This window comes from Zingiber officinale, chromosome 3A (assembly GCF_018446385.1).
Source record: "Zingiber officinale cultivar Zhangliang chromosome 3A, Zo_v1.1, whole genome shotgun sequence".
Classification (NCBI taxonomy): Eukaryota; Viridiplantae; Streptophyta; class Magnoliopsida; order Zingiberales; family Zingiberaceae; genus Zingiber; species Zingiber officinale.
The window spans coordinates 31412238-31433815 of record NC_055990.1 but is presented as its reverse complement, the minus strand read 5'-3'; the positions used below and the strand labels follow the sequence as shown (position 1 = coordinate 31433815).

Genomic DNA, 21578 nt, shown 5'->3' with positions numbered 1-21578 from the left:
TATCTTCCGGATCAATGATAGTGCATCAATGAGAGTGATGTCTATTGCGATTATGATTGTGGTTGTATTTTGTTTTTGATGATGTTTGATACTGATGTAGGTTAATGTCCTATGCCTATACCAACCCTTTGATAGTGCTATGAGTACCCTCTCCGATCTAGCAGATGTCTAGACGTGACGAGACGTCACGAATAGGGAGCGACATAATTGGTTTTTGCATAATTTTTTATTATATATATTTACCCATTAAAAAAATTGTAACAGTTGGTTTGCATTCTACGCAGAATTGGTAGGAATGGTCTTCTTATATTTCACATGGTTAATCAAGGTTTTAAATTTGAACGAAAAAGAACTGAAAAAAAAGTATGGAATTGAAAAGCTTATTTGCAAATAGAACCCTTTGTTAAAAAGGAAAGATACGAGGGACTAATATGAATATACCTACAAATATATGACCCTTTCTCCAAGGGATGAACGCTGCTTCTGGGTTTCGTCGTTCCACTTCGGAATCCCTGCGAGCCGCGAGCGAAGGTGATGAGCCTGGCGGCAGATTAAGGTAAGTCTAAATTGAGGATGTTATTCGATGGGCTCTTCGTGAACCCTCGTTTTTGGAGTTACTGGGAACTTGCTGTTTCGTGTTGGTGGTTTTGTTGTTTTCGCTGTCTGCGTCTTCTTCTTAGGGCGGAAGGAAATCCTGTGGACCTGTTTCGTTGGGTTTTGATCGTGATTATCAATTCGAGTGTGTTGTGAGGTTTCCAAATTATGGTTTCCTACGAATTTGATGCTTGTCTTTAAGCGCGTTCTGGGTATTCTCGCTGTCTATTTAATTATTTTTTTATGTGTTGTTAATTCCTATGCGTACGGATTCCTCCGTTCAATGAATTATTTTTTCGTGTCTCTGGTTTGCACTTTAAATTTACCTTTGATACTGAACAACTATGGCTTCTTATGGGACCTGTGGCCATTATCTATCTGCACTCGTTGAGTGATGACCACCTTGTGCTCATGCGAATTGTGGAACGAGAACTCTTCATATTACATTTTACCTACCTACTTGAAGGAGTGATTTGCGTATTACTTAGTATTTTGTAATTGACGTTGTATTAGTCATACCTCGAACCACCACTAGATTTTTTCATCCTTGAAGATTTTGAGTGATGTTGTTTAAAGGAGAACTCATTTTCTTCATGTATGAATGGTAGATGATTTTGTTGTTTTTCTACAGACATATAGGCAATTTTCAAAATGAAGAGCACGCAACTACGGGGACTTCGTCCATCATTTTCATCTCCATATGAACGAAAAGGATATATGGAAATCAAGTGTTCCTCTATGTCTACTTGTTCAATGGGTACTCATGCTCTCAGGATAGCAAGTCGCCACAGGATAAATGATTCTCCGCTGGTCCTCAATCGAGCTAAGTTGATGCCTTTGGTGACCGAATGTAGAAGACGAGTTTACACTTTTGTCCAATGCCAGTCTTCTTCATCTGATAGCCTGAATGGAAACGGATCACCTGAAATTTTCACTCGGAAGACTGAGCAACCTTTAGATCAAATGAAGGATAGGCTCATGTAAGCTCTATATTGTTCTTATCATAATATTTTTACCTATTTTGAATGGGGAAATTCACAACAAATTGTAGTCATGATAAATTGTAGTCACTAATAAGAAGGGGGAAGGGTATTTTTTCTCACAGAATTCTGTTAATGTTTCATCAATCAGATATAGGACTTCTCCCTATTTCATTGAATAATAACTTAATATGAGTCTCTTAGATTATGAATAAAAAAACCTAGCCAATTCAATCTTCTACAGCTATGTTGGATAAATATTATTCATCTGAGGTTCCATTGCACTTCTAACATTGTAGGCAATTAAAGAGTGGTAGTCCTAGGCCGCTTGAAATGGAAAGGGTTTGTCTGTCAACAAGACAATTTATTAGTCGCTAGTTAATTGGGAAAGGAGAAGTGTATTATTATTCAAGAATATCCCTGTTAATCTTTCACTAATATTGTACTATGAAATCCAAGTTTCCTCTATTTCATAAAATAACATCTAGTGATCATAATAAATTCCTCTGATTCACTTAGATAGTTATATTATGAACAAAAGGAAAATAACTAGCAAACACAATCTTTCAACTATGTTTGATAAATGCTATTCATCTGAGGTTCATTTGCTCTTCTGACTTGTAGATAAATTAGAGAGCAACACTAGTCTGCTTAAAGTGAAAGGGCTTGTCTGTCAAGAAAATTTTGCAAATATTTCAATCCTGTGTTAACCTTTCCAAGCTTCCATCATTTCCCATGATAACATCAAGCCATGATAACTTCCAGAAGGATTCTTTCTGAATAGAGAACAAAATATTGGGTACTTCTAGTAAGCCAGTCAAGTCCATAGACTCCATCTAAGGGATTTATTGAACTCATTGGGGTTCTTCTGTTTCTAACAGATCTAATTTGGTTCTTTAATGTTGATTGAATTGAGGTGTTGCTAACAAAAATCCAAATCCAAAGGTTTTGTCTTTATGAACTCTAAGATCTGAAGTTGAAGGTTCCTTTTATATCTATGTAAATTTTTTATCTTAAATATTTTCATTTTTTTTGTTCTATAGACAAAAGGTTTGGTCAAACGGAATTATTTTGCTCAAAACTGAAAAGATGATTCAAACTTATGGGGTCTTAGATTGGTGTAAGATTTATAAGCTTTTAATTTTTATGTTGCCTATGAGATAACATGGGTACTAGGGACATGCTAATTTGGTAATGTTTAGGCTTCTTCCAATGGTACTAAGGGTGTGGTAATAGTTGTTAAAATTGATATCGGAGTCAAGATTGAATAGTATCAGTAGGATCAAATTGGTAGGATTGATGAAATTGATATCCATTTTATGTTTATATATGCCATATAATACAGATGCCTTGAGTTTTATGTTTATATATCCATTTTAACTTTTTATTGCTAAAGCCAGAAATGGAACTATTGCTGCATTACACCATAAACTTCTGAATTTGCTTGTATCATGCAACATTCTTCTGGCAAATATTACATGGCAATCTTAACCTTTTTTCATAGTTTTCATGTGCTTCAATAAATGATTTGTTGCATAGTTTGGTTATGACTTGTGAATCTTAGGAATACTGCAACATCACATCTCAGATAAACAAATGTTTCTCCTTTTCAGCCTATTTGACAAGTAGTTGACAGTTATTCATTTGAAACTTTTTCCTAATTTTCATTTTTCAATCTATTCTGTTGCTCATGGCATTCAACAGATATACATACATTATGCATCATACCGAATTTCTATATACTGCTTCTCTAGTTTGACGAGTATCTAGCATTTGTACTGTTTGTTGTTTGTTGAGACTTTGAGAGAGCAACACCCAATTGCTTATGATAACTAGTATGTTTCAGGATTGTTAATCATATTACTATCATTTTGCTGTGATGTGTAGGCTGTAACTTAGTATATAATGTATTGTAGGATTGATGTGATTATTCATTTTTTTAGTTATTCCGATTCTCTTGTTGGTCAACATCTTTATCTATTTATTTTTAATGTCTGCACTTGAAGATGAAACCAATGTTTAAATGTCAACCCGTGCTGGTTGGTACGGGCAGAATTTACCATTGTTCCCATCAAATGGCACACGAAATCGCTTTGATACTATGACTTATAACAAGTGCAAAGGTCAATTGAGGGTTTTTGCGGCATTGATGAGGTCGTGTGAGAGGTTTGCAATGTTAGCAAGATTTCTTCTTCATGTTCCAATTTTCATGATGTCAAGAGAGACTGAGAGACTATGCAAGCAAGGTAGATAGTGTCTAGGGTCGAAGAACACAAAGTGCAATGGCAAGGAGCAAGAGAACTTGAGAAACAAAGTGCATGATTAATTAGGAATGTGCTTAATGCCCTAATCATATAACTTAGAATAATATAAATTAGTAAGGTTCGAAATCTTGACATAAATTAGTAAGGTTCAAAATCTTGAGTTGTGTCAATGATTCGGTGTTTGACTGGAACACAATATATGGAGACAAATTACAGAAAAAAGAACATTAAGCCAATTTTGGCATAACAAGGAGTATCGAGTGTTGACATGATTAACATAAAGGAGAGACATTGTCTTGATGTGTAGTTTCAAGTTTCAATAATTTATCGGAACGATATGTTTCAACTTTTGCCCGACACTATATAAGATTTCAAACCATGAATTAGTTATATAACTAACTTCACAGAGATAGAATAGATTTTATTATAAATTAGTTATATTACTTATATAATTATAATTAAATATAACCATTGAAACCATACTAGCACTATATGATACCTAAATCTTATCAATATGGTTTTGGTATTGTATTGAGTATCAAAATCATGTAGTTTTAGACTCTATTGTTATGGTGTCGTGATCGTTGTTATGGTGCCAAGACCGTATCAATTGTGTTGTGAATGTATCAATACTATGCTGAGATCGTATCAATATGGTGCCATGAACATATCTATATAGTGTCGAGACTATATTGATATGGTGTCATGAATGTATCGATACAATGTTATGAGTATATCGATACAACGTCAATATCTCGATACAGTGCTAAGACCTCGACACGGTGCTGAGACTGTATTGCCATAGTGTCGAGACTGTATCACCATGATGTCGAGAGCGTATCGCCACAGTGCTGAGATCGTATCGCCACAATGCCGAGACAGCATCAAACCATCTTGACACGGTGCCGAGAATGTATCGATATAGTGACAAATGCCATAAGATATTGTTATGGCATCGAGTGTTGATGTCGTATTGATACGGTGGCGCGAATGTATCGATATGATACGGCATTAATATGGTGCCAACACCACATCGATATGGTGTTGAGACCGTAGTAGGTAAGGTATCGAGACTGTATTAGGTAAGGTATTGAGACCGTATCAATATGGTACCAAAACTGTATCGATATGGTGTCAAAAGTGTGTCAATGCGCTATTGCAAACGTATCTTTCCAAGTCAGAAATTGAAACTCTACTAAGCTTGAGATTTAAATTTTGGATAAAACAAAGATGCGGCTTGAGATTTAAATCTTGGATAAAACAAACATTCACAGTCATGATTGCATTATGACAACATGTACTTTTATTGATTCACCTTAATTTTTGGTTTAGTTCAGCATTCTAATCTGTCATCATTTTGTAAAGAAATAATGTCATTTCTCTTTTGGTATTTTTATCATATGAATGATAATTTCCACATTTGCTTCCATAATGATGCATTCAGAAAGAAATGCATTTGATGTCCTACACTGATTTCAAAGTTGCTTTGTCCCATTATTTTACTCCTTTATTGGAGCCATCTCTCATAACTGATTGATTTTTTTTTTCTTCCAGCAAATCAATTGGAGATCCTAACAATGGATCCCATCCTAGTAGTGTCAGAAGTGAACTTGTACGTCTTGCTTTACCAGCTATTGTTGGCCAGGCTATTGATCCATTGGCACAGTTGATGGAGACAGCATATATTGGTAGATTAGGTATTCCATCTTTGTGTCATTGGTTTGTTTTCCAGCATGGATTTGCAGAAAATCTTAATAAAGTAGTTTGGTGTTTCTCTTTTTATTCTAATAAAAATCTTTAGTCCTAACATCTTTTCTATATTCAATTAATTCAGTTCATTACTTTTGTGGTTGGGTGCTCTTCTTTGATCCTAGAAATTAAGGATCCTGTGATTGTCCAACATTTATCAATCAGCAATATTTTTATTTATCAGCGCTGTTTATTTATTTATTTACTGTGAGGGAAGCAATTGAGGCCAGATCCCACTTCGTAATGGGCTAAATGAAACAGAAATTGGCCGTGTTAATTGCAGCACACTGATTGCAATATGAGCAGTTAGTAACCAAAAGTGAATCACTGATGGTCCCTGAGGTCCTAGTCCTAATGTTTAAACAACACACAAAACCTCCTGAATAGATTCCATATGTCCTCAGTTGTGATTTGAAGTTTGAACAATGTGAAAATTTTTGTTTGTACTTGTGCCACAAAAACCATGTCAAAATCATAGTTTGACTAACCTTTTTCATCATTGGCTTTTTGTCCTGAAATTTGGTTAAATACAATTGTGTTATCACCTGAAATTCATTTGGTGTAGGAGTCAATTTCACCAGATTTGTGCCGCCATGGTACAATCTAGCAAATGTGTTGTCTAAACTCGCCTTGTTATTCTCAATAGGCAGGTGTAATTGGGAATACATTATTGCAGAAGGTTGGGTCCTAACATTTTGTTGAGGCAGAGGAGCTAATAAAAAATTAGATCATCAGCAAACTTCTCCATGGTGATTCAGCCCATTGATGCACAATTACCCTGTTTGTGATTTCCAGATCATCAATTAGGACCACACTAGATGTTGTAAGGAGGATGATAGAGGCTCTAGAAAGTGATGACTCCAAGTTTAAGCTGCTATTTTGTCCACCGTTCTCACTGTAGAGAGCTGTGTAAATTTTTCCAACAGGAGGGTTCAGGAAAGAGCACTGCCATGGAGGTTAACACAAGCTTCCTTCCAGGAGCTTATTGATTTCCAGAAGATTCTTTCCTAAATATAAGATAACTTGCTGGCCACTATCTCCTCGTACCATTTTCATTTGCAGAAGTGAGAGTCTTGGATAAGGGTTGTCCATGTATTAATGAGTGGCAGTTGAGGCATTTAGTGAGAAAGATCTGTGATCATGCAAAGGAGAGTGGGCTGGAGGAGCAAGAATCCCTTGTCTAATATAAAAAAACAAGCAGCCCGGTGCACGAAGCTCCTGCCATGCGGGGTCAGAGGAAGGATTCATTTTACACAGCCTTACCCTGCTTTTTGTAAGAGGTTGTTTTCAGGATTTTGGTCACAAAGCAACAACTTTGCTAAATCCCCTGTCTAATATGTATTTGTTAAAAGGTATATTATATATCGACACTATATAGTAACCCACTCGAATAATTCAATTTGATTTTAGCTCCCATTCACCTCAAATTGAATCTAGATTGAGCTTACACAAGCCCCCAGGGGCTGGATCAGTTGGTAAGTTGATGGTATGTTTGCAGCATGGAGCGACGGTTCGAGTGTCGCCAGTTGCAATGTGGGATAATATCCCCGTCTGCTGGCTTAAAGCCTCGAACAACCATCAACTTGCCAACCCAGCATTCACCCTGATTTACCTTCCTCCTACAATACCATGGGGCAGGCGTAGGGGGCCGCTGGGCGGCGGAACCCGCCTTTTGCAGCATAGATTGAGCTTACACAATCCTATTTCCACAAATTAGGGATCTAATTAGGTTTTAGTTGAAGCCAATTAGGCCCAAATTTAATCCTAAATTCATTCATTTGTGGTAATGCTTGTTGGATGGAACGTACATTAATTGGTTAATCTGGCTGGCTAATCCTATTTCCAGCACCCTTTAAAGTACTCGTATAACTTATATTTCTTTTTCTTTGATTATAACCATGCTTATGAATATCTTGTTCTCAACTAGTCTGTGACAAATATGGTGACCTTTTTATGCTGCATCTGTTCTGAATATGTAATGAATAATCAACCAATTTACATGTTCAAATTGGAGACAATTTTCTTTTCTGAATTTTTTTTGCAGGTCCTGTGGAGTTGGCTTCTGCTGGAGTATCAATGTCAATTTTCAACATCATATCAAAACTTTTTAATATACCGCTCTTGAGCATTACTACTTCATTTGTAGCTGAAGACATCTCAAAAACAACTAGTAAGCAATTCATTTTGTATATTATATGAAAAAGAACAATAGTAATTGTCTTGATATCTGCAAAGATTTCTTCTCATAGCTGACCTAGCTTTGGTGGCTTGGTAGGGAATGATTTGGAAGATGATAAGTTAATGGATAAACATGTTTCTTTTGCTAAGGCTGAGAAATTGAGACTGCCCTCTGTCTCTAGTGCCTTACTTTTAGCTGCAGGAATTGGTATAATCGAAGCTCTTGCTTTATTCTTTGGGGCTACCTTATTTCTCAGTTTGATGGGAATATCACCTGTAAGTTCATAGATTTTTTTTTTGGGTATGATCCTCTTGGTTTGTAGGAGCTGCAAGTGTACGGGTATATATCTGAATTGCCTGTTTTGCTTTATTTTTCTGCTATCACAAGTGACTGTACAAGAGCTTGTGTCTCAAATTCAGCTAGTCTTTTATGTTCAACATTTTCTTAATGCCTTGTTAAGTTCATTTCATCAACAGGCTTCACCTATGCATCAACCATCCCAGATATTTCTTTCTTTAAGAGCACTAGGTGCTCCTGCTGTTGTGGTTGCTCTAGCGGTGCAAGGTGTCTTTCGTGGTTTTAAGGATACCAAAACACCCCTCTTTTGTGTAGGTTAGTTAACAACCTAATTAAATATAATTTTGTTTATATCTGCAGAATTTATTACTGACATATTCCGTATGTGCATCCTGATTGGAGTACCAATTAAAACTTCACTTGTATCTCTCACTTTCTGATACAACATTTTTTATGTTGTATCCAACTGTCAGAATTTACAGACAATTATTTGATTTTTGCACATTACTCACATAAGGGTATGATGTATGTATGATCTCTTTGCCTTACTACCTCAATCATCTCAGATACAATCAATGTACTGTGTTACCAATTGTTTCTTACTAGTCAGATGTCATGGCGATCAATTCACATTCTCAATCTTTAAACTACATGCATGACAGATATCATAATAGTGTCGACATGTCTCTTGTCATTTGTTTTGAGTACCACTACTTAAACACTCTTATTGTATCAACTATCGAGTAGTTTGTGCCAGATGCAACTTTGTGGTGGCTTTGGCATGTCACACTCAATGTTATTAGGTGCCACCGATGATTATTCTTTTTTGTCACCATTTAGTGTAAAATATACAGTCGTTTCAATCTTTATGCATGTTTAACTTTTTATTTGTTCCATTAATGGTTCTGTTAGCAGGCACCACACTTCTGTATGTTTATTGATTTTGATCAGGATGAGTACTCTTGAGTGAACTTCCTCAGTGGGTTGTATAGTCAAAAATAAAACTTATTTAGTACAAGGACATTTATTTGTTGGGCACCACTGACTTGGCTTGCTTGATATTGATGTTATTGATCTTAAGTTTTTTTTTTAGTAGGAATCAGGAGACTGTTTGGATAATTTTATTGCTTTAGTTTTGTTACAATCTTAGCATCTTGTGTTTGTTTGTTAATTAACTTTCGTGTACCTGTTGCAATTGTATACTAAAATAGTTCTGAACATTCTCAATTTTTTAAACCTAGCTCAGTTCTAACTTCTAAGAAAAAGATATATCTCCTTTTGTTTTTTTGTTGGCTTATCCTTTAATAAATAAAATGAGAAATGCCATAGTAGGGGTGTTTTTAATACTTCAATCTTTTAGTATTCTTAAAAAAAATGGTTGCACATATATTTTAATATTTTATGTAGCAGAAATGGACTAATGCGATTACATAATTGGATGTGGTGACCCAATTAGAATTAGAGTAAGAGTGTTGGTTACTGGTGTTCCATGCAATCTAGTGACTTGGATCTTATTGAAATCTAATTTATACTCCCAAACCAGAAAGTTAGTATGTGACCTGAATGCAAGTTGTTTTTTGCATCTGAGAAAGGGGAGAGAGATATGTTGTGTACAAAATTGTATCCGCCATAACATCTGTGGCTTTCAGGTGGATCAGTTATCTCTATATTAAATTCAGAGAAACCTTTGCTTCCAAAATGTTCATTGAGTTCTTATTTCTTCTATTTATTTCTTTACTCCAAACAGTTTTAGAAATCTAAATGTAATTATTTTTTCAATTCATTACTATTTTCTAATTAATCTTTCGGTATAAATGCAGGGTTGGGCAATCTTTCTGCTGTGCTTTTATTACCAGTATTTGTGTTTTATTTCCACCTTGGCATTGTTGGAGCTGCTGTGGCCACTATTGCATCCCAGTAAGTTTTAATTTTGGTGTTGGTAATTCTGTTTGAATCTGTTTATCAACTACTTGGATCTTTATTGTACCCCAGTAAGTTTCAACTTTGGCATTGGTTCTTTTTGAATCCATTGGTTAATTGGACCTAATGATGACAGAATATTTCAGGCTGTAATGATATTATTTACTTAGGTTACTGATGTTTAAATTGTTGGATCTTTTTCTTCTCCTGCATTTGCATTGGAGTACTGGTAGTCTTGCACTTTTTGCATTTAATCCTTTGTACAAATATATTCTATTAGGAGATATTTTAGAAGTTGTTAAGTTGATAAATTGCTATGCATCAAATTGGTTGGTTGAATCCATATGAAACATATGTTGAAATTGACTATAAACTACAAAAACCCTCTGAAGTTGTAATTGTTAAATTTTCTGCAAAAAAAGGTCATATGCTGACCCCGGACGCTCTGGTCATATGCTGACCCCGGACGCTCCCACACGACTGGCCCACAACCATCTGTAGAGAGGTAAACCAAGAAACCAAACAGGCCACCACATGGGAGGGTATTTTTCCCCGGCTTTATCGGGAATTGACCCTTGTCCATTTCTACAAATATACCATGTGTAACCAACTCAGTCATGCCTTGGGGTAGTAATTGTTAAATTTTGTCAATATAAGAGGATGCAGACAGGAATCAGTCATAAGTAGTTACATGATTGAAAATAAATATTTATTTCTCATATATATATAAAAGAATAAACCACTACTTCTTTCTCAATACTATTTAATGAAAGCATTTGCTGTAGGGATCCATTTATGTACTTGGATATCTTATCAATTGAAAATGTGAACACCCCTAGGGAGATCCTAGTGTCATACTCTTCTTCTTGATTCCTTTACCAATTTGACGATACAATAGAGGATTGGCCTTGAAGTCATTATATGGTTGCTCCTTTGCAACCTAGGTGTCAGCCCAGTGGTGAGACTGTGTACCATGTCCGTGAAATCCTAAGAGCCTATTTCAGTAGTTGGTGCAATTAGGTTCCTGGAAATATGAATGTTCTGCATGTATATCTAATGGTTCAGTTATTACTGATACATTTCTGAATTTTAGTTTATTTTTTGTTGATGCTAAAATTTTAAAGTTGTCAGGTACATTACTACTTTTTTACTGATTTGGACTCTTAGTAAAAGAGCTGTCTTGTTACCCCCAAAGATTGAAGATTTGGAGTTTGGAGGTTATGTGAAATCGGGTGAGTTTTCTTTTTTTTTTTGAATAAACATCTAGAACAATCCATGTGCAATATCCATGGTAGCATGTTTCATGAAAGTATCTGCAAATGACAAAATTATTTTTAGTTAAAACTTAAAAGAAGGTGGATACCCTGTCTAATGAGTGTTACATATCAACAAGTAACAAATACATTAGAACCAAAGTCATCGTGAATATTGCAGGCCAATGGGTTCTCGCTAGCCTCTATTGCCATTCATCTAATTAGCTACATGATTTTTATTATGGTACAAGTTACAATTTCCACAAAGTGAATGATTTATAGTAGAAATTACTAGTAACATGTTTTTTTTTTTACATTGATTTTCATGTTCTTTGTTTTATTTCACTCAATTGCTATTCAGACTTAAAACTAAAATTTTTTTGCATTTAAAGCAACCACTGCAAAATTGAGCCATACATCGTAGTCCCTATATAGACCAAGCAAGCATTGATCGTGATTTATGTAAATCCATGTTAAAAAATAAGGATAATTCATACCCTCTATGCATGCCATGTTGAATTAAACAATCAATCTATGGTGTGTTGTTGAAGGCAAAACATGTGTTGGTCTTGGCTATTGCCATCACCTGGACACTGCAATTTTCTTACAAGTGAATGATTAGGCAGACTAAGCAATTTCATGGAATCTGGATTGTAACATCGTAAGTTTTAGCTAAACAAATAACTTAGCCAAAGAGTCATCCAATAAAAGGTATGGACGAAAGATGATGGATGAGGGGATTTTATCATACAATCCTATTGATATCAAATTAGATATTAAGCCTAAATTCAAACTTAGTATCCCTGAAACATTTAAAGGGCAGCCCGGTGCACGAAGCTCTCTCCATGCGAGGTCCCAGGGAAGGATCCATTGTACGCAGCCTTACCCTGCTTTTTGCAAGAGGTTGCTTTGAGGATTCGAACCCATGACCTTTTTGGTCACAAAACAACAACTTTACCACTGCGCCAAGGCTCCCCTTCTAAAAGGCGACTGCGCTCCATTTACCTCGGCTATACCGAGATTTGAATCCCAAACCTCAAATTGACATCACCTCATGTGCTAGTCACTAGACCGTCCCGAGAGAATAGTATCCCTGAAACATTTATTTATTGAAATTTGTTTGTGTATTTATTTTAGTATTGAAGGCATTCAAAGTTCTATTTTGATTTGAATTCTAGATTCAAATAGTTGGTTTGTGTTAAACTAATATTATATGTTACTAGACCAAGTCTATGTAATAGTTCCTGTGGTACTTTCTACCTTGTATATCAAGAGAATCTACTCATCTATGTTATTATTTTCTTTCTTTCAAATTGGTAAGAGGACAAAATCCTTAAGAGGAGAAACATCAATGTTGCATAACTACAGTTGCCTACACTGCTATAACACATACATTAACCACACATGTCAGTAGCCAAAACTCTTGTGCCTGTAGCCCCGTACTTACTCCTTTTCTCTGTCACGACTTCCATCCCTTCTTTATCTTCTTAAGCATTCCTTTCCCACCATCTTATCATTTTCTCTACTTGAATGGAATAAGTGACGGAACTTGATCGCTTCCTCTCTATTCTAGAAATGGTGAGACATCTCAATGACATCTTCTATTAAGAACTTTGAGTCTTGTAGGGCCATTAGTTTCTATATCAAATTTGATGGTACAGTTATCTTTCTTTAGTCTCAAGCTTCTGTTTGTTATGGGTTCTCATTTTCTTGTGGAAACTCACTGATCATGATGCAAATCCACCACTGGATATGGTTGATATGATCAAACAATCAAAGTGGAAAGATTCGGATGCTGTTCTTGGTGACCGAACAGTCTTGTCAAGTCAATTGCTTCTACCATGATGTTTCATGAATCATCAAAGTGCATGTGGGCTGTTTCATCATTCTACATGTGAGATGATGTGGTGAAAACATTGAGGGATTAGTTCTAGAAAAAATCTTCAAAACCTATGTTTATTCAGTGATAATAAAGTAACAATTTGTATTGCTACTAATCTCATTTTCATGAGTGCTCGAAGCATATATAGGTGTATTGCTACTTCATTCATGATGCAATTCTTACAAAGAAGATTGTGATGCTTGACTTGTCTAAGAACAACTTGCTTATACTTTCACGGTTTCACCCATGGTTTAAAATTTCAAGCCATGCCGAAGTTTTAGTTCCAGACCAGAATGATACAGTTCGATACCATATCATACTATGTCTTTGGTATTTTTTAAATATAAAATATATTAACTAAAAATTTAAAATTTAATCTAAATATTTAAAAATAAAAAATATATTTTTAATATATATATATATATATATATATATATATATATATATATATATATATATATATATAATGGGATAATTTTATTAGGTTTTAATTAAGTCTTTTTAAATTATCTCAATAATAGCTAGGAGTTGATTAAATTTATTAACTTACGTGTTTAATTAAACTAATTCCTATTCATGTTCCGCGACGACCACGGGCTGGTGCGCGTGGATCGTGCTATGCCTCTGGACGCGTTACTGTGCCCATGTGACGCCTCCGGACGCGTCGCGGCATGCCACCACCATGTGTTGATGCCAATCTGCTGGCGGAACGAGATGATTCGCCCGTATTAACGGCTCAAGATTTTAATTCATGTTTTCACCATCTTTGGGTGCTTCTGGTTTTATTATGCTATATAACAGAATGCACGTGAATTAATATTTATGCTTCAATCTGAGGGGACTGTTAAACTAACTTATTATGTTTGCCATACTAAGTCTAAGTTGGTTTTTTGATACTCTGTCCCTTTCCTCTTCTATATATTGAGAGAGGTTTTACAAATAACGTGAGCTAATTGTTTTCTTTCTTAGTACTGTTTGATTGCTTTGGGTAGCTGAAAACCTTTGGTCAGTTAGTTGCTCTTTTTAGTACTTGCATCTGTGGCAAATGTCTCTTGTTGGCAACTTCAAGGCTAGTGGTTACAAGTACAGACTTTGTTGATCACATGTTCACATACATTTTGTGGGTCTTCGAAGCAATATGAAACTCCAATTTGGAAATTATACTACTCAGGTGGTTTGCTGCTTGGACGAACACTTTCAGTCCTGATTACAATGACTCTTGGCACATCAATGGCTGCTAGGCAAGGGCCTTTGGCCATGGCTGCTCATCAAATATGTTTGCAAGTATGGTTGGCTGTATCTTTACTTTCAGATGCATTAGCTGTTTCAGCTCAGGTACGCTGTTGAATCCATTGTCAGAAAACTCAATTGCTTTGTGATCGTTTCAACTTTCAGTTGTATATAAAACTTGTTACTAGTGTGTGAACCTTGATATTCGAACTTGTGTTCATGGATGTAGCAAAGATAACTTCATATTTGACATCTTAGTAAGTTATTTATTTTATTTACAACTAGGCATCTAGTGGTTCAAGCCCTTAATGTTGTGCATTGATGGTTCACCCTTTTTGTACAGTAGCATGACCATTTGACCTAAACGTAATGAAAAGTTAGACAAGTATGATCTATGCTGATCCATATCAACTCATTTTGTCAAGACACATATCAGCACTATAACCATACCATTCTCGTTGGGGATTGGGAACTTGATTTATACCTCCATGATGTATATATTAAAATGCATTCTCATTAATATATCATATTCCTGGTGGCAAGGCTTCCAAGTCCCCTAAGAAAGAAGTATGATAGATTGGACTATTTGTCAACCTACAGACTGTCAATCTTTGCATGATTACTTTTGCATATTCAATGACAATGTAATTTAACCTAAAACCATGAACAAGGTAGTTAGGACCAGAAATTCAACCATAGTTAGATGATCATTTTAAAATAGATGCTAACTTTTTTACTTAGGTGGATTTTGAAAGACAATTTAAGTATTTCATTACTTGGTGAAAGTAATTAGCTAAGTTTAAGCATCAGAAGGAAGAAAAATATTTAGATTTTTTTTATGTCGTGGACTGATTTTGGAGATGGCAATAGAAATGTCTGCTGAACTTTTTGATCAACAAAAGCAGACAATTGCCTATATGTTGGCAAACAGATAGCTAAAGTAAGAACAGCACAACATGCTAACCAGAACCAAGGTAAGTGTGTCCATTAATGACACAATAAAAGTTTAGTCAAAAGTTACTTAGGGTCTAGCTGCATGAAGCTGATATTCAATGGATGGGTAATGTAAACCATTTGAGCTCTGACTAGCGGGTCTATACCTGCCTAGTGAAGTAATAAAAAACAAACATGACAACACAATAAGTATATCATATGTATAAGGAAAGTAATAGAAACTGTAAGTTCACAAAGAGAAATACTAGGATGACCGTCGTTAGCATGTTTTCTCCTTTTCTATCAATGCAGTACAATAATAAATACCTTAACTATGAAAGATCAGTGTAATTCGAAATTTGCTTGACATGAGTTAGATGTAACTTCTAAAATGAGATTGTGTTATGGAGCTCTGCTATCTGATTGCTTGAAAATTGCTTAGAATTTAGGGACTTGGAATTTGACACATTTTTAGTGTTATTAGTTTTCCGTTTATTTCGTACCACTATGGCTGTTGCGAGATCCTTGAAAGAGCCCAAATCAGCATGCTACTGGAAATCCAGGATAGTGTGTATCAACAGGTCAATATTTCCACTTGATAGATTCTAACGAGCCCAAACAAAGGAGACCTGTTGACTGGTAGTTAGTGTACCTAGTACTGGAGCACCCTCACTACATTAGACATGCTTGTATCGGATGCATTATTGACATACATATCTGCTATTTTAAGACTGTATAACAACTGTAGGCTAGCCCAGGGAACAATGTAGGCTTAAACTTGATAAAACAAAACTTTGATCTATAATGCTGAAAGAAAAACAAAACAAGAAGTTTTGTCTAACCTCAGCTTGATTTATGCTTAACTGATGGATTAAGCTTCTATTTCTAAGCTTTATTCTTCTATTGGAGTCGTCAAATAATACATCTTCGCTTCGATTCCAAGTCTCTATTGTATTATGTAGATATGACAATATTATGCTTTTTTGCCTCAAGTGTTCTTAGTGTTTGCTTTCTTCACATCCATGAAATTTTGGTATTTTTAACTGCATATTGGATTTCAAAGCTTGCAAATAATTTTGCTTTTCCCCTCCCAAACAGAAAAAGATACATGCTGTGAAGATATTTATTTATTTATTTGAGTTCTGCAGCCTGGGAAGTGTGTTAAATTCGAGGTTTGGTTTATAAGTTTCACAACTCACAAACCTTGTATTTTATGCCTCACAAACACCAACTGATAAACTGGATACTAGTATATATAGAAGACTAACATATTTTGCTGTGTCTTTCATTTTGTAGGTGAACTGTCTGTGATTCTCTAACTTTTATTTGAGATATACCTGCGCATATCCTATGCTTTTCCCCTCGAAAACATAATTTTCCTTAATTTTCTTTGGTTTTCTTCTTCATTTCTTAGGCACTGATTGCTAGCTCTTATGCAAAATGTGACTATGACTGTGTGAAACAAATCACATTCTTCGTCTTGAAGGTAATTACTTTTTTCTCATCAGGCTCTTCTTTAGATTTGATATCCAATTCAAGTTATTCCATGTCTTGTTAGTAGTTGAATTCATGATTTTAGAACAGGATACTAACCACGCTTTCTCTTTGAACATTGAGTTACTCAACATTTTCTTTAAATAAACTTCTCTGTACTTATATTTGTCAACCAGGCAGGGTTATTTATTGGCATAGCGTTAGCTGTAGTCCTAGGTGCATCATTTGCTAATCTTGCGGAATTGTTCACAAAAGATACTGGAGTTCTACAAATTGTTAAAACTGGTGTGCTGGTATGAACTGTGACAGAAAATTCTTACAATTTTGTTTGTCTCCTGAAAATAACTTTTGATTCATTTCAGTTTGTTGGTGCCACTCAACCTATAAATGCTTTAGCATTTATCTTTGATGGTCTCCATTATGGTGTTTCTGACTTTGCCTACTCAGCATGGTCTATGGTATGATGCATTTGAGTGGCTGGCATCAAAATATTATAGAAAGATATCATCCTTGAGAATTTTGGTTTTATTGCAGATGACGGTTGGAGCAATTTCTTCTGCTTTTCTCTTCTATGCCCCATCTATATTTGGACTTTCTGGCGTTTGGTCTGGCTTAACCCTTTTCATGAGCTTGCGGATGGTTGCAGGTTTTTTGAGGTAAAAAAATAGTGGATATGGATTTGGCTGTGATATTCCTTGCTGCATAGTCATGATTTATTTAAAATCTGTTTGCTAGATCAGGTTAAGACATTAGTTATTCCTTGCCTTGCGATGCAAGGAGCTTGAGCATCACTGCCTACCAAGATATTACATCTTAGACTAGCTCAATTTTATACGTAATGTTATATTACTCATAAAATACTGGTGTGAATCTCAGGTATTTTGTAGCGGTAACTTTGTTTGTATATCTAGACCCTTAACTATCATTGCAATTATGTGTCCCCTCTTGGAGTTTTGGGTTATTTGATGTTTCCCTTTTCAATTCCAGAGCCTCCCAGTTTAGTCCCTAATTTAAAATACGTGACACTAGAGCAAAAGTGGATGCATAAAAATTTCAAAATTCAAATGGTAGTGTCCTTTCTCGATCAACTCACCTGTTTTCCTATAGGTTTGCCCTTGATTTAAAAATCAACCTTTAGTTGCTGTTGTGTTGACCAAACAAGGGTTAAGGGTGAAGTTAATATATAAACTATAGTGGACATTTTGAAGTCTTATACCTCTCTTTTGGTGAAGTTTCCCAAAAGCCCTGTAGTCATCGCTAGCAACAGTTAGTACTTAGTAGACACTAGTCAAAGTTTATATTTGTGCAAAATTTGCTTTTTTGTTTTATCAATGTTTTTGAACTCAGACTAGTGAGCACTGCTTCAGTGGTTTATCTGTTAAACCAGATTTGATAAACTATCTAGAATAAAAATTGAAAGAATTCAGGTCAACCAGTTTGTTCCACACGGCGGGACCAGTTTGCACAATTGTCCATTATGTTGTTCTTTAACTTCCATTTGGTGTTGCCCAAAATTTGAATTTGATTATGATTCTTGATTAGATCAGTTGATTCAATTCTGGTTTACTAACATTATTATTACTTTTGCCACGTAAAATATATATGTATATGTTCACTAAAACCAACTGAAGCTTACTGCCCTTCAACTTGCAGATTAAATTGGAGTACAGGTCCATGGCGATTCCTACATCAGGAAATTCCTAAGCTTAAGGTAGGTGATGGTGGTAGTGGCTTTCAATTTTTACAAAAAACATGCATTTGAAGCAGATATTGATTCTACATTTTGATATTATTTTAGTTGATTCTTTTAATCAAAAGGATTAATGATCCCATGCTGGGCTTGTTTTGAAATTCATAAGATGACTAATTACAAACTATGCTAACAGTTAAATCTACATAGCAGTAGACTGATTCATTATATGAACAGGTGATAGCTAGTTAATTTTGTCACCCCATTATATATCAAACTAATGTAACTTCCATCTTGTCGCTACAGATTTAAATTGGCATCCAATTGTAAGAAAGTCTTTTTTATATCACAACATTTGTTGCATCAGACACATGACCTTAGTTTGTCATTATTTTCATTTTATTCTACTCTGCAATCTCTTGATTATGATTACTCATTTGTCTACCTTTTTCGAGGGAAGGCAAATTGCCGACTGATTTTAATTAAATGTAATTATTTGCAAATTCTGGCATTGATGTGCTATTTGCAGTATAATTTCTATCGATGTGTTACACTATCTTTTTGTGTATCTTTAATTCATTCTCTTCCAAACTTCCTAATTGGCTACCTACTGCGCATACTGGCCACCTTCACCTAAAACCATGGTATTTAAGTGGATCATTCAACAGGTAGGTCTTTATGAAACCTAGTTTAGGCTTTAACATTAGCATTGGGTTCTTTAGCTTGGGGTTTTCCGTGCAATCCAGCAACACAAAAGTCAAAAAGTGATGTCATCTTGAAACTAGAGGGTCGGTCAGCATGCACAATACTATGAATCCCATCAATTATTCATTGGCTTTCTCTACCATCATCATTGTCATCGTGATTTTGACAAGCAATGTGATATACGAGGAAAATGGAAAGTTCTGTTTTTTCCACCGGTGAGCATGAAGCTCTTTATATAGCCTACCATTTCCTAACAAGATAGGGATGAAACAATTGATACCGAGGTAATGTTAATGTTTGCATACTATATACTACTATGCCAACTTCGTCACCACAGGAAAGTGAAAAGCATATTCTCAAGGAAAGTTCTTCGAGAAATTATTGAGTCTATCTTGTTTGATATTATATCTATTTACCATGGGATTAGAATCAATGCTCTTGGTTCTTTTTTTTTTTCTCTTTTTGCAAGGAAAAACTGAAGGTGAGCTTATGTTATTTATCATGAATGCTTTCTTCTTTGACTGTTTTTTTTGGTTGATAATTACAAGTGGTCTGATTTCTAATTCCCTTTTTTTTAGCCAAGCCTTTTACCCTTGCAAACTCTTAAGAAAAATTCTTTTTCTATTGGAACTATGTTGAAGATAAGCTTAGATCAACGCAAATGACTGCACTTCAGCATCTCAAATTGTTGGAATGCAATTTTCTTTTGAAATATATTAACACCTTGTTGTTAGGTTCTCCACGATGCTTGGTTTATCCATGTAAAATTGTTAAAATTTGGATGCTGAGATTCCTTAAACCTTGATCACTTGTCCAGTATTCAATAATTCTCTGCTCATAATTTAGTACTCACAGAAATGCAGTGATAATTTTCATGTTTTGTCATCCTCTTTTCAGGTACCATATGGCTCGGGTTCTCCCTTGTCACTTGAAGAAGATGAGGTTGAGTATGACTATGCATCTACTACTGAATGAAGAGAAGAAAGACAGTCTCACATTATGTTGTCTCGCAATCATTCACCTTCACTAACCATTTTTAGCCTTCTAGGAAATCACAATTATTAATCATTATGGCTTACCTCACACTTCACACATTTCATTATAGTTCATTCAGTTCATCTGATTCGACCAAGAGAAAGATTTAGAGAAACAACTAATGGGGTTCCTTGCCTAATCCGAAACCATTATTCAAGTGTTCCTTCATTTTTGCTCTTTAGGAATATAGGGTGAAGATTAGTGAGATTCATCTTTGGTTTTCCATACTGTTGATCGCCAAGCCGGAGAAGATGAGCAAGTAGTGGCTATAAGTGAGACTGAAATCAAGCAAACATTCAATATTCCTAATTTATGCTTGTGGCAAACAGATAAAATGTTATCTCGAATATACTCTTTATGTGTTCATGTAAGTTCAACATCAACTGTTCTAGATTTGATTGTGTTCCTTCATAATAAGTTCATCATCAAGGACTTGTTTCCCTTGGTGAGCTTTACAGGATTAAAGTCTACCAGCCGTGCTGTAAGTAATAGATTTTCAAGCATATGGAGTTACCCCTCTTCATACTAATTTTTATCTTTTCCAATTACGTGTCTAGTTCCATTATTTCTTTTGTTGTGATAAAAAAAAAAATCAAGTTTATATATGGTGATGAAAGTCGTTTAGCCCAAGTAAGGCATTAAATTGTTTTGTGACAGGTAAATAGAGTTTCAAGTAGAAGGCTAATGATTCTCATGCTATCATATTACAGCCAGTACCGGGCAAGAAACTGCAGGGGCTGCAAAAGCCATAGAATATGTTCAATCCCCTATCTGAGCTTCACTTTCCTCTCCTTTTGAGCTTGGTGATGCCCGTCACTAGTGTCTCCTTTTGATCTCGATGTGCTTGTCCGGCCGTGTGGAACCTGAGGAAAGGAGCGGCACTGAACTCGTCGAGGATTTTCATCAAATTAACACCATGTTGCATTATCCATCCACCAAACCTGCAGTGGAGAGCGTATGGAGATGCACGATCAAAACTCAATGGCATAAGCCAAAATTTACGAACCTTCTAGTCGCACCTTCTAGTCGCGTCTTAATTTACAATTTGATCTTGTTTATCCGCTTGTAACTTTGGAATGTATTTCCGTAGTGGTCAATATGCAAACAAAATAACAAGTTCAATTGTTTTTTTTTTTTAAAAAAAAACTTCAAATAATCTCAACTACCATTCTACCAAACAAAGAGGCTAAGTGTCCAACAAGCACAACAAATATTAAGCCTAAAACTTTCTTGAGTATATATATATATATATATAGAGAGAGAGAGAGAGAGAGAGAGAGAGATGGGGAGCCGCCTCCGTGCGTGAGAGGTGTCCACGTGCGTCACCCAGCCAGTACATCAAAATGGTATATATATATATAATAATATCCTGC

At 35.4% G+C, this 21578-nt stretch overlaps 1 protein-coding gene across 1 annotated transcript; it reads left to right on the top strand.

Annotated features, from left to right (window-relative positions):
* The first annotated feature begins 433 nt into the window (after positions 1-433).
* Positions 434-20750, top strand: LOC122051650 (protein DETOXIFICATION 45, chloroplastic-like). Its single transcript, XM_042612870.1, has 15 exons — positions 434-556; positions 1226-1574; positions 5393-5535; positions 7632-7757; positions 7863-8041; positions 8243-8378; positions 9884-9980; positions 11115-11215; positions 14290-14453; positions 16696-16767; positions 16952-17068; positions 17138-17233; positions 17310-17431; positions 18429-18486; positions 20068-20750. Exons 2-15 carry the CDS (start codon positions 1246-1248, stop codon positions 20143-20145), a joined length of 1818 nt encoding a protein of 605 aa, XP_042468804.1. The 5' UTR covers positions 434-556; positions 1226-1245; the 3' UTR covers positions 20146-20750.
* Positions 20751-21578: the final 828 nt, after the last annotated feature.

Excerpts from the sequence above, each read along its gene's own strand:
- LOC122051650 (XM_042612870.1), top strand. The coding sequence starts at position 1,246 with ATGAAGAGCACGCAACTACGGGGACTTCGTCCATCATTTTCATCTCCA. Across the intron at positions 7,758-7,862 it reads AGACATCTCAAAAACAACTA|GGAATGATTTGGAAGATGAT; the intron begins GTAAGCAATTCA and ends GTGGCTTGGTAG. Across the intron at positions 11,216-14,289 it reads TGGAGGTTATGTGAAATCGG|GTGGTTTGCTGCTTGGACGA; the intron begins GTGAGTTTTCTT and ends TATACTACTCAG.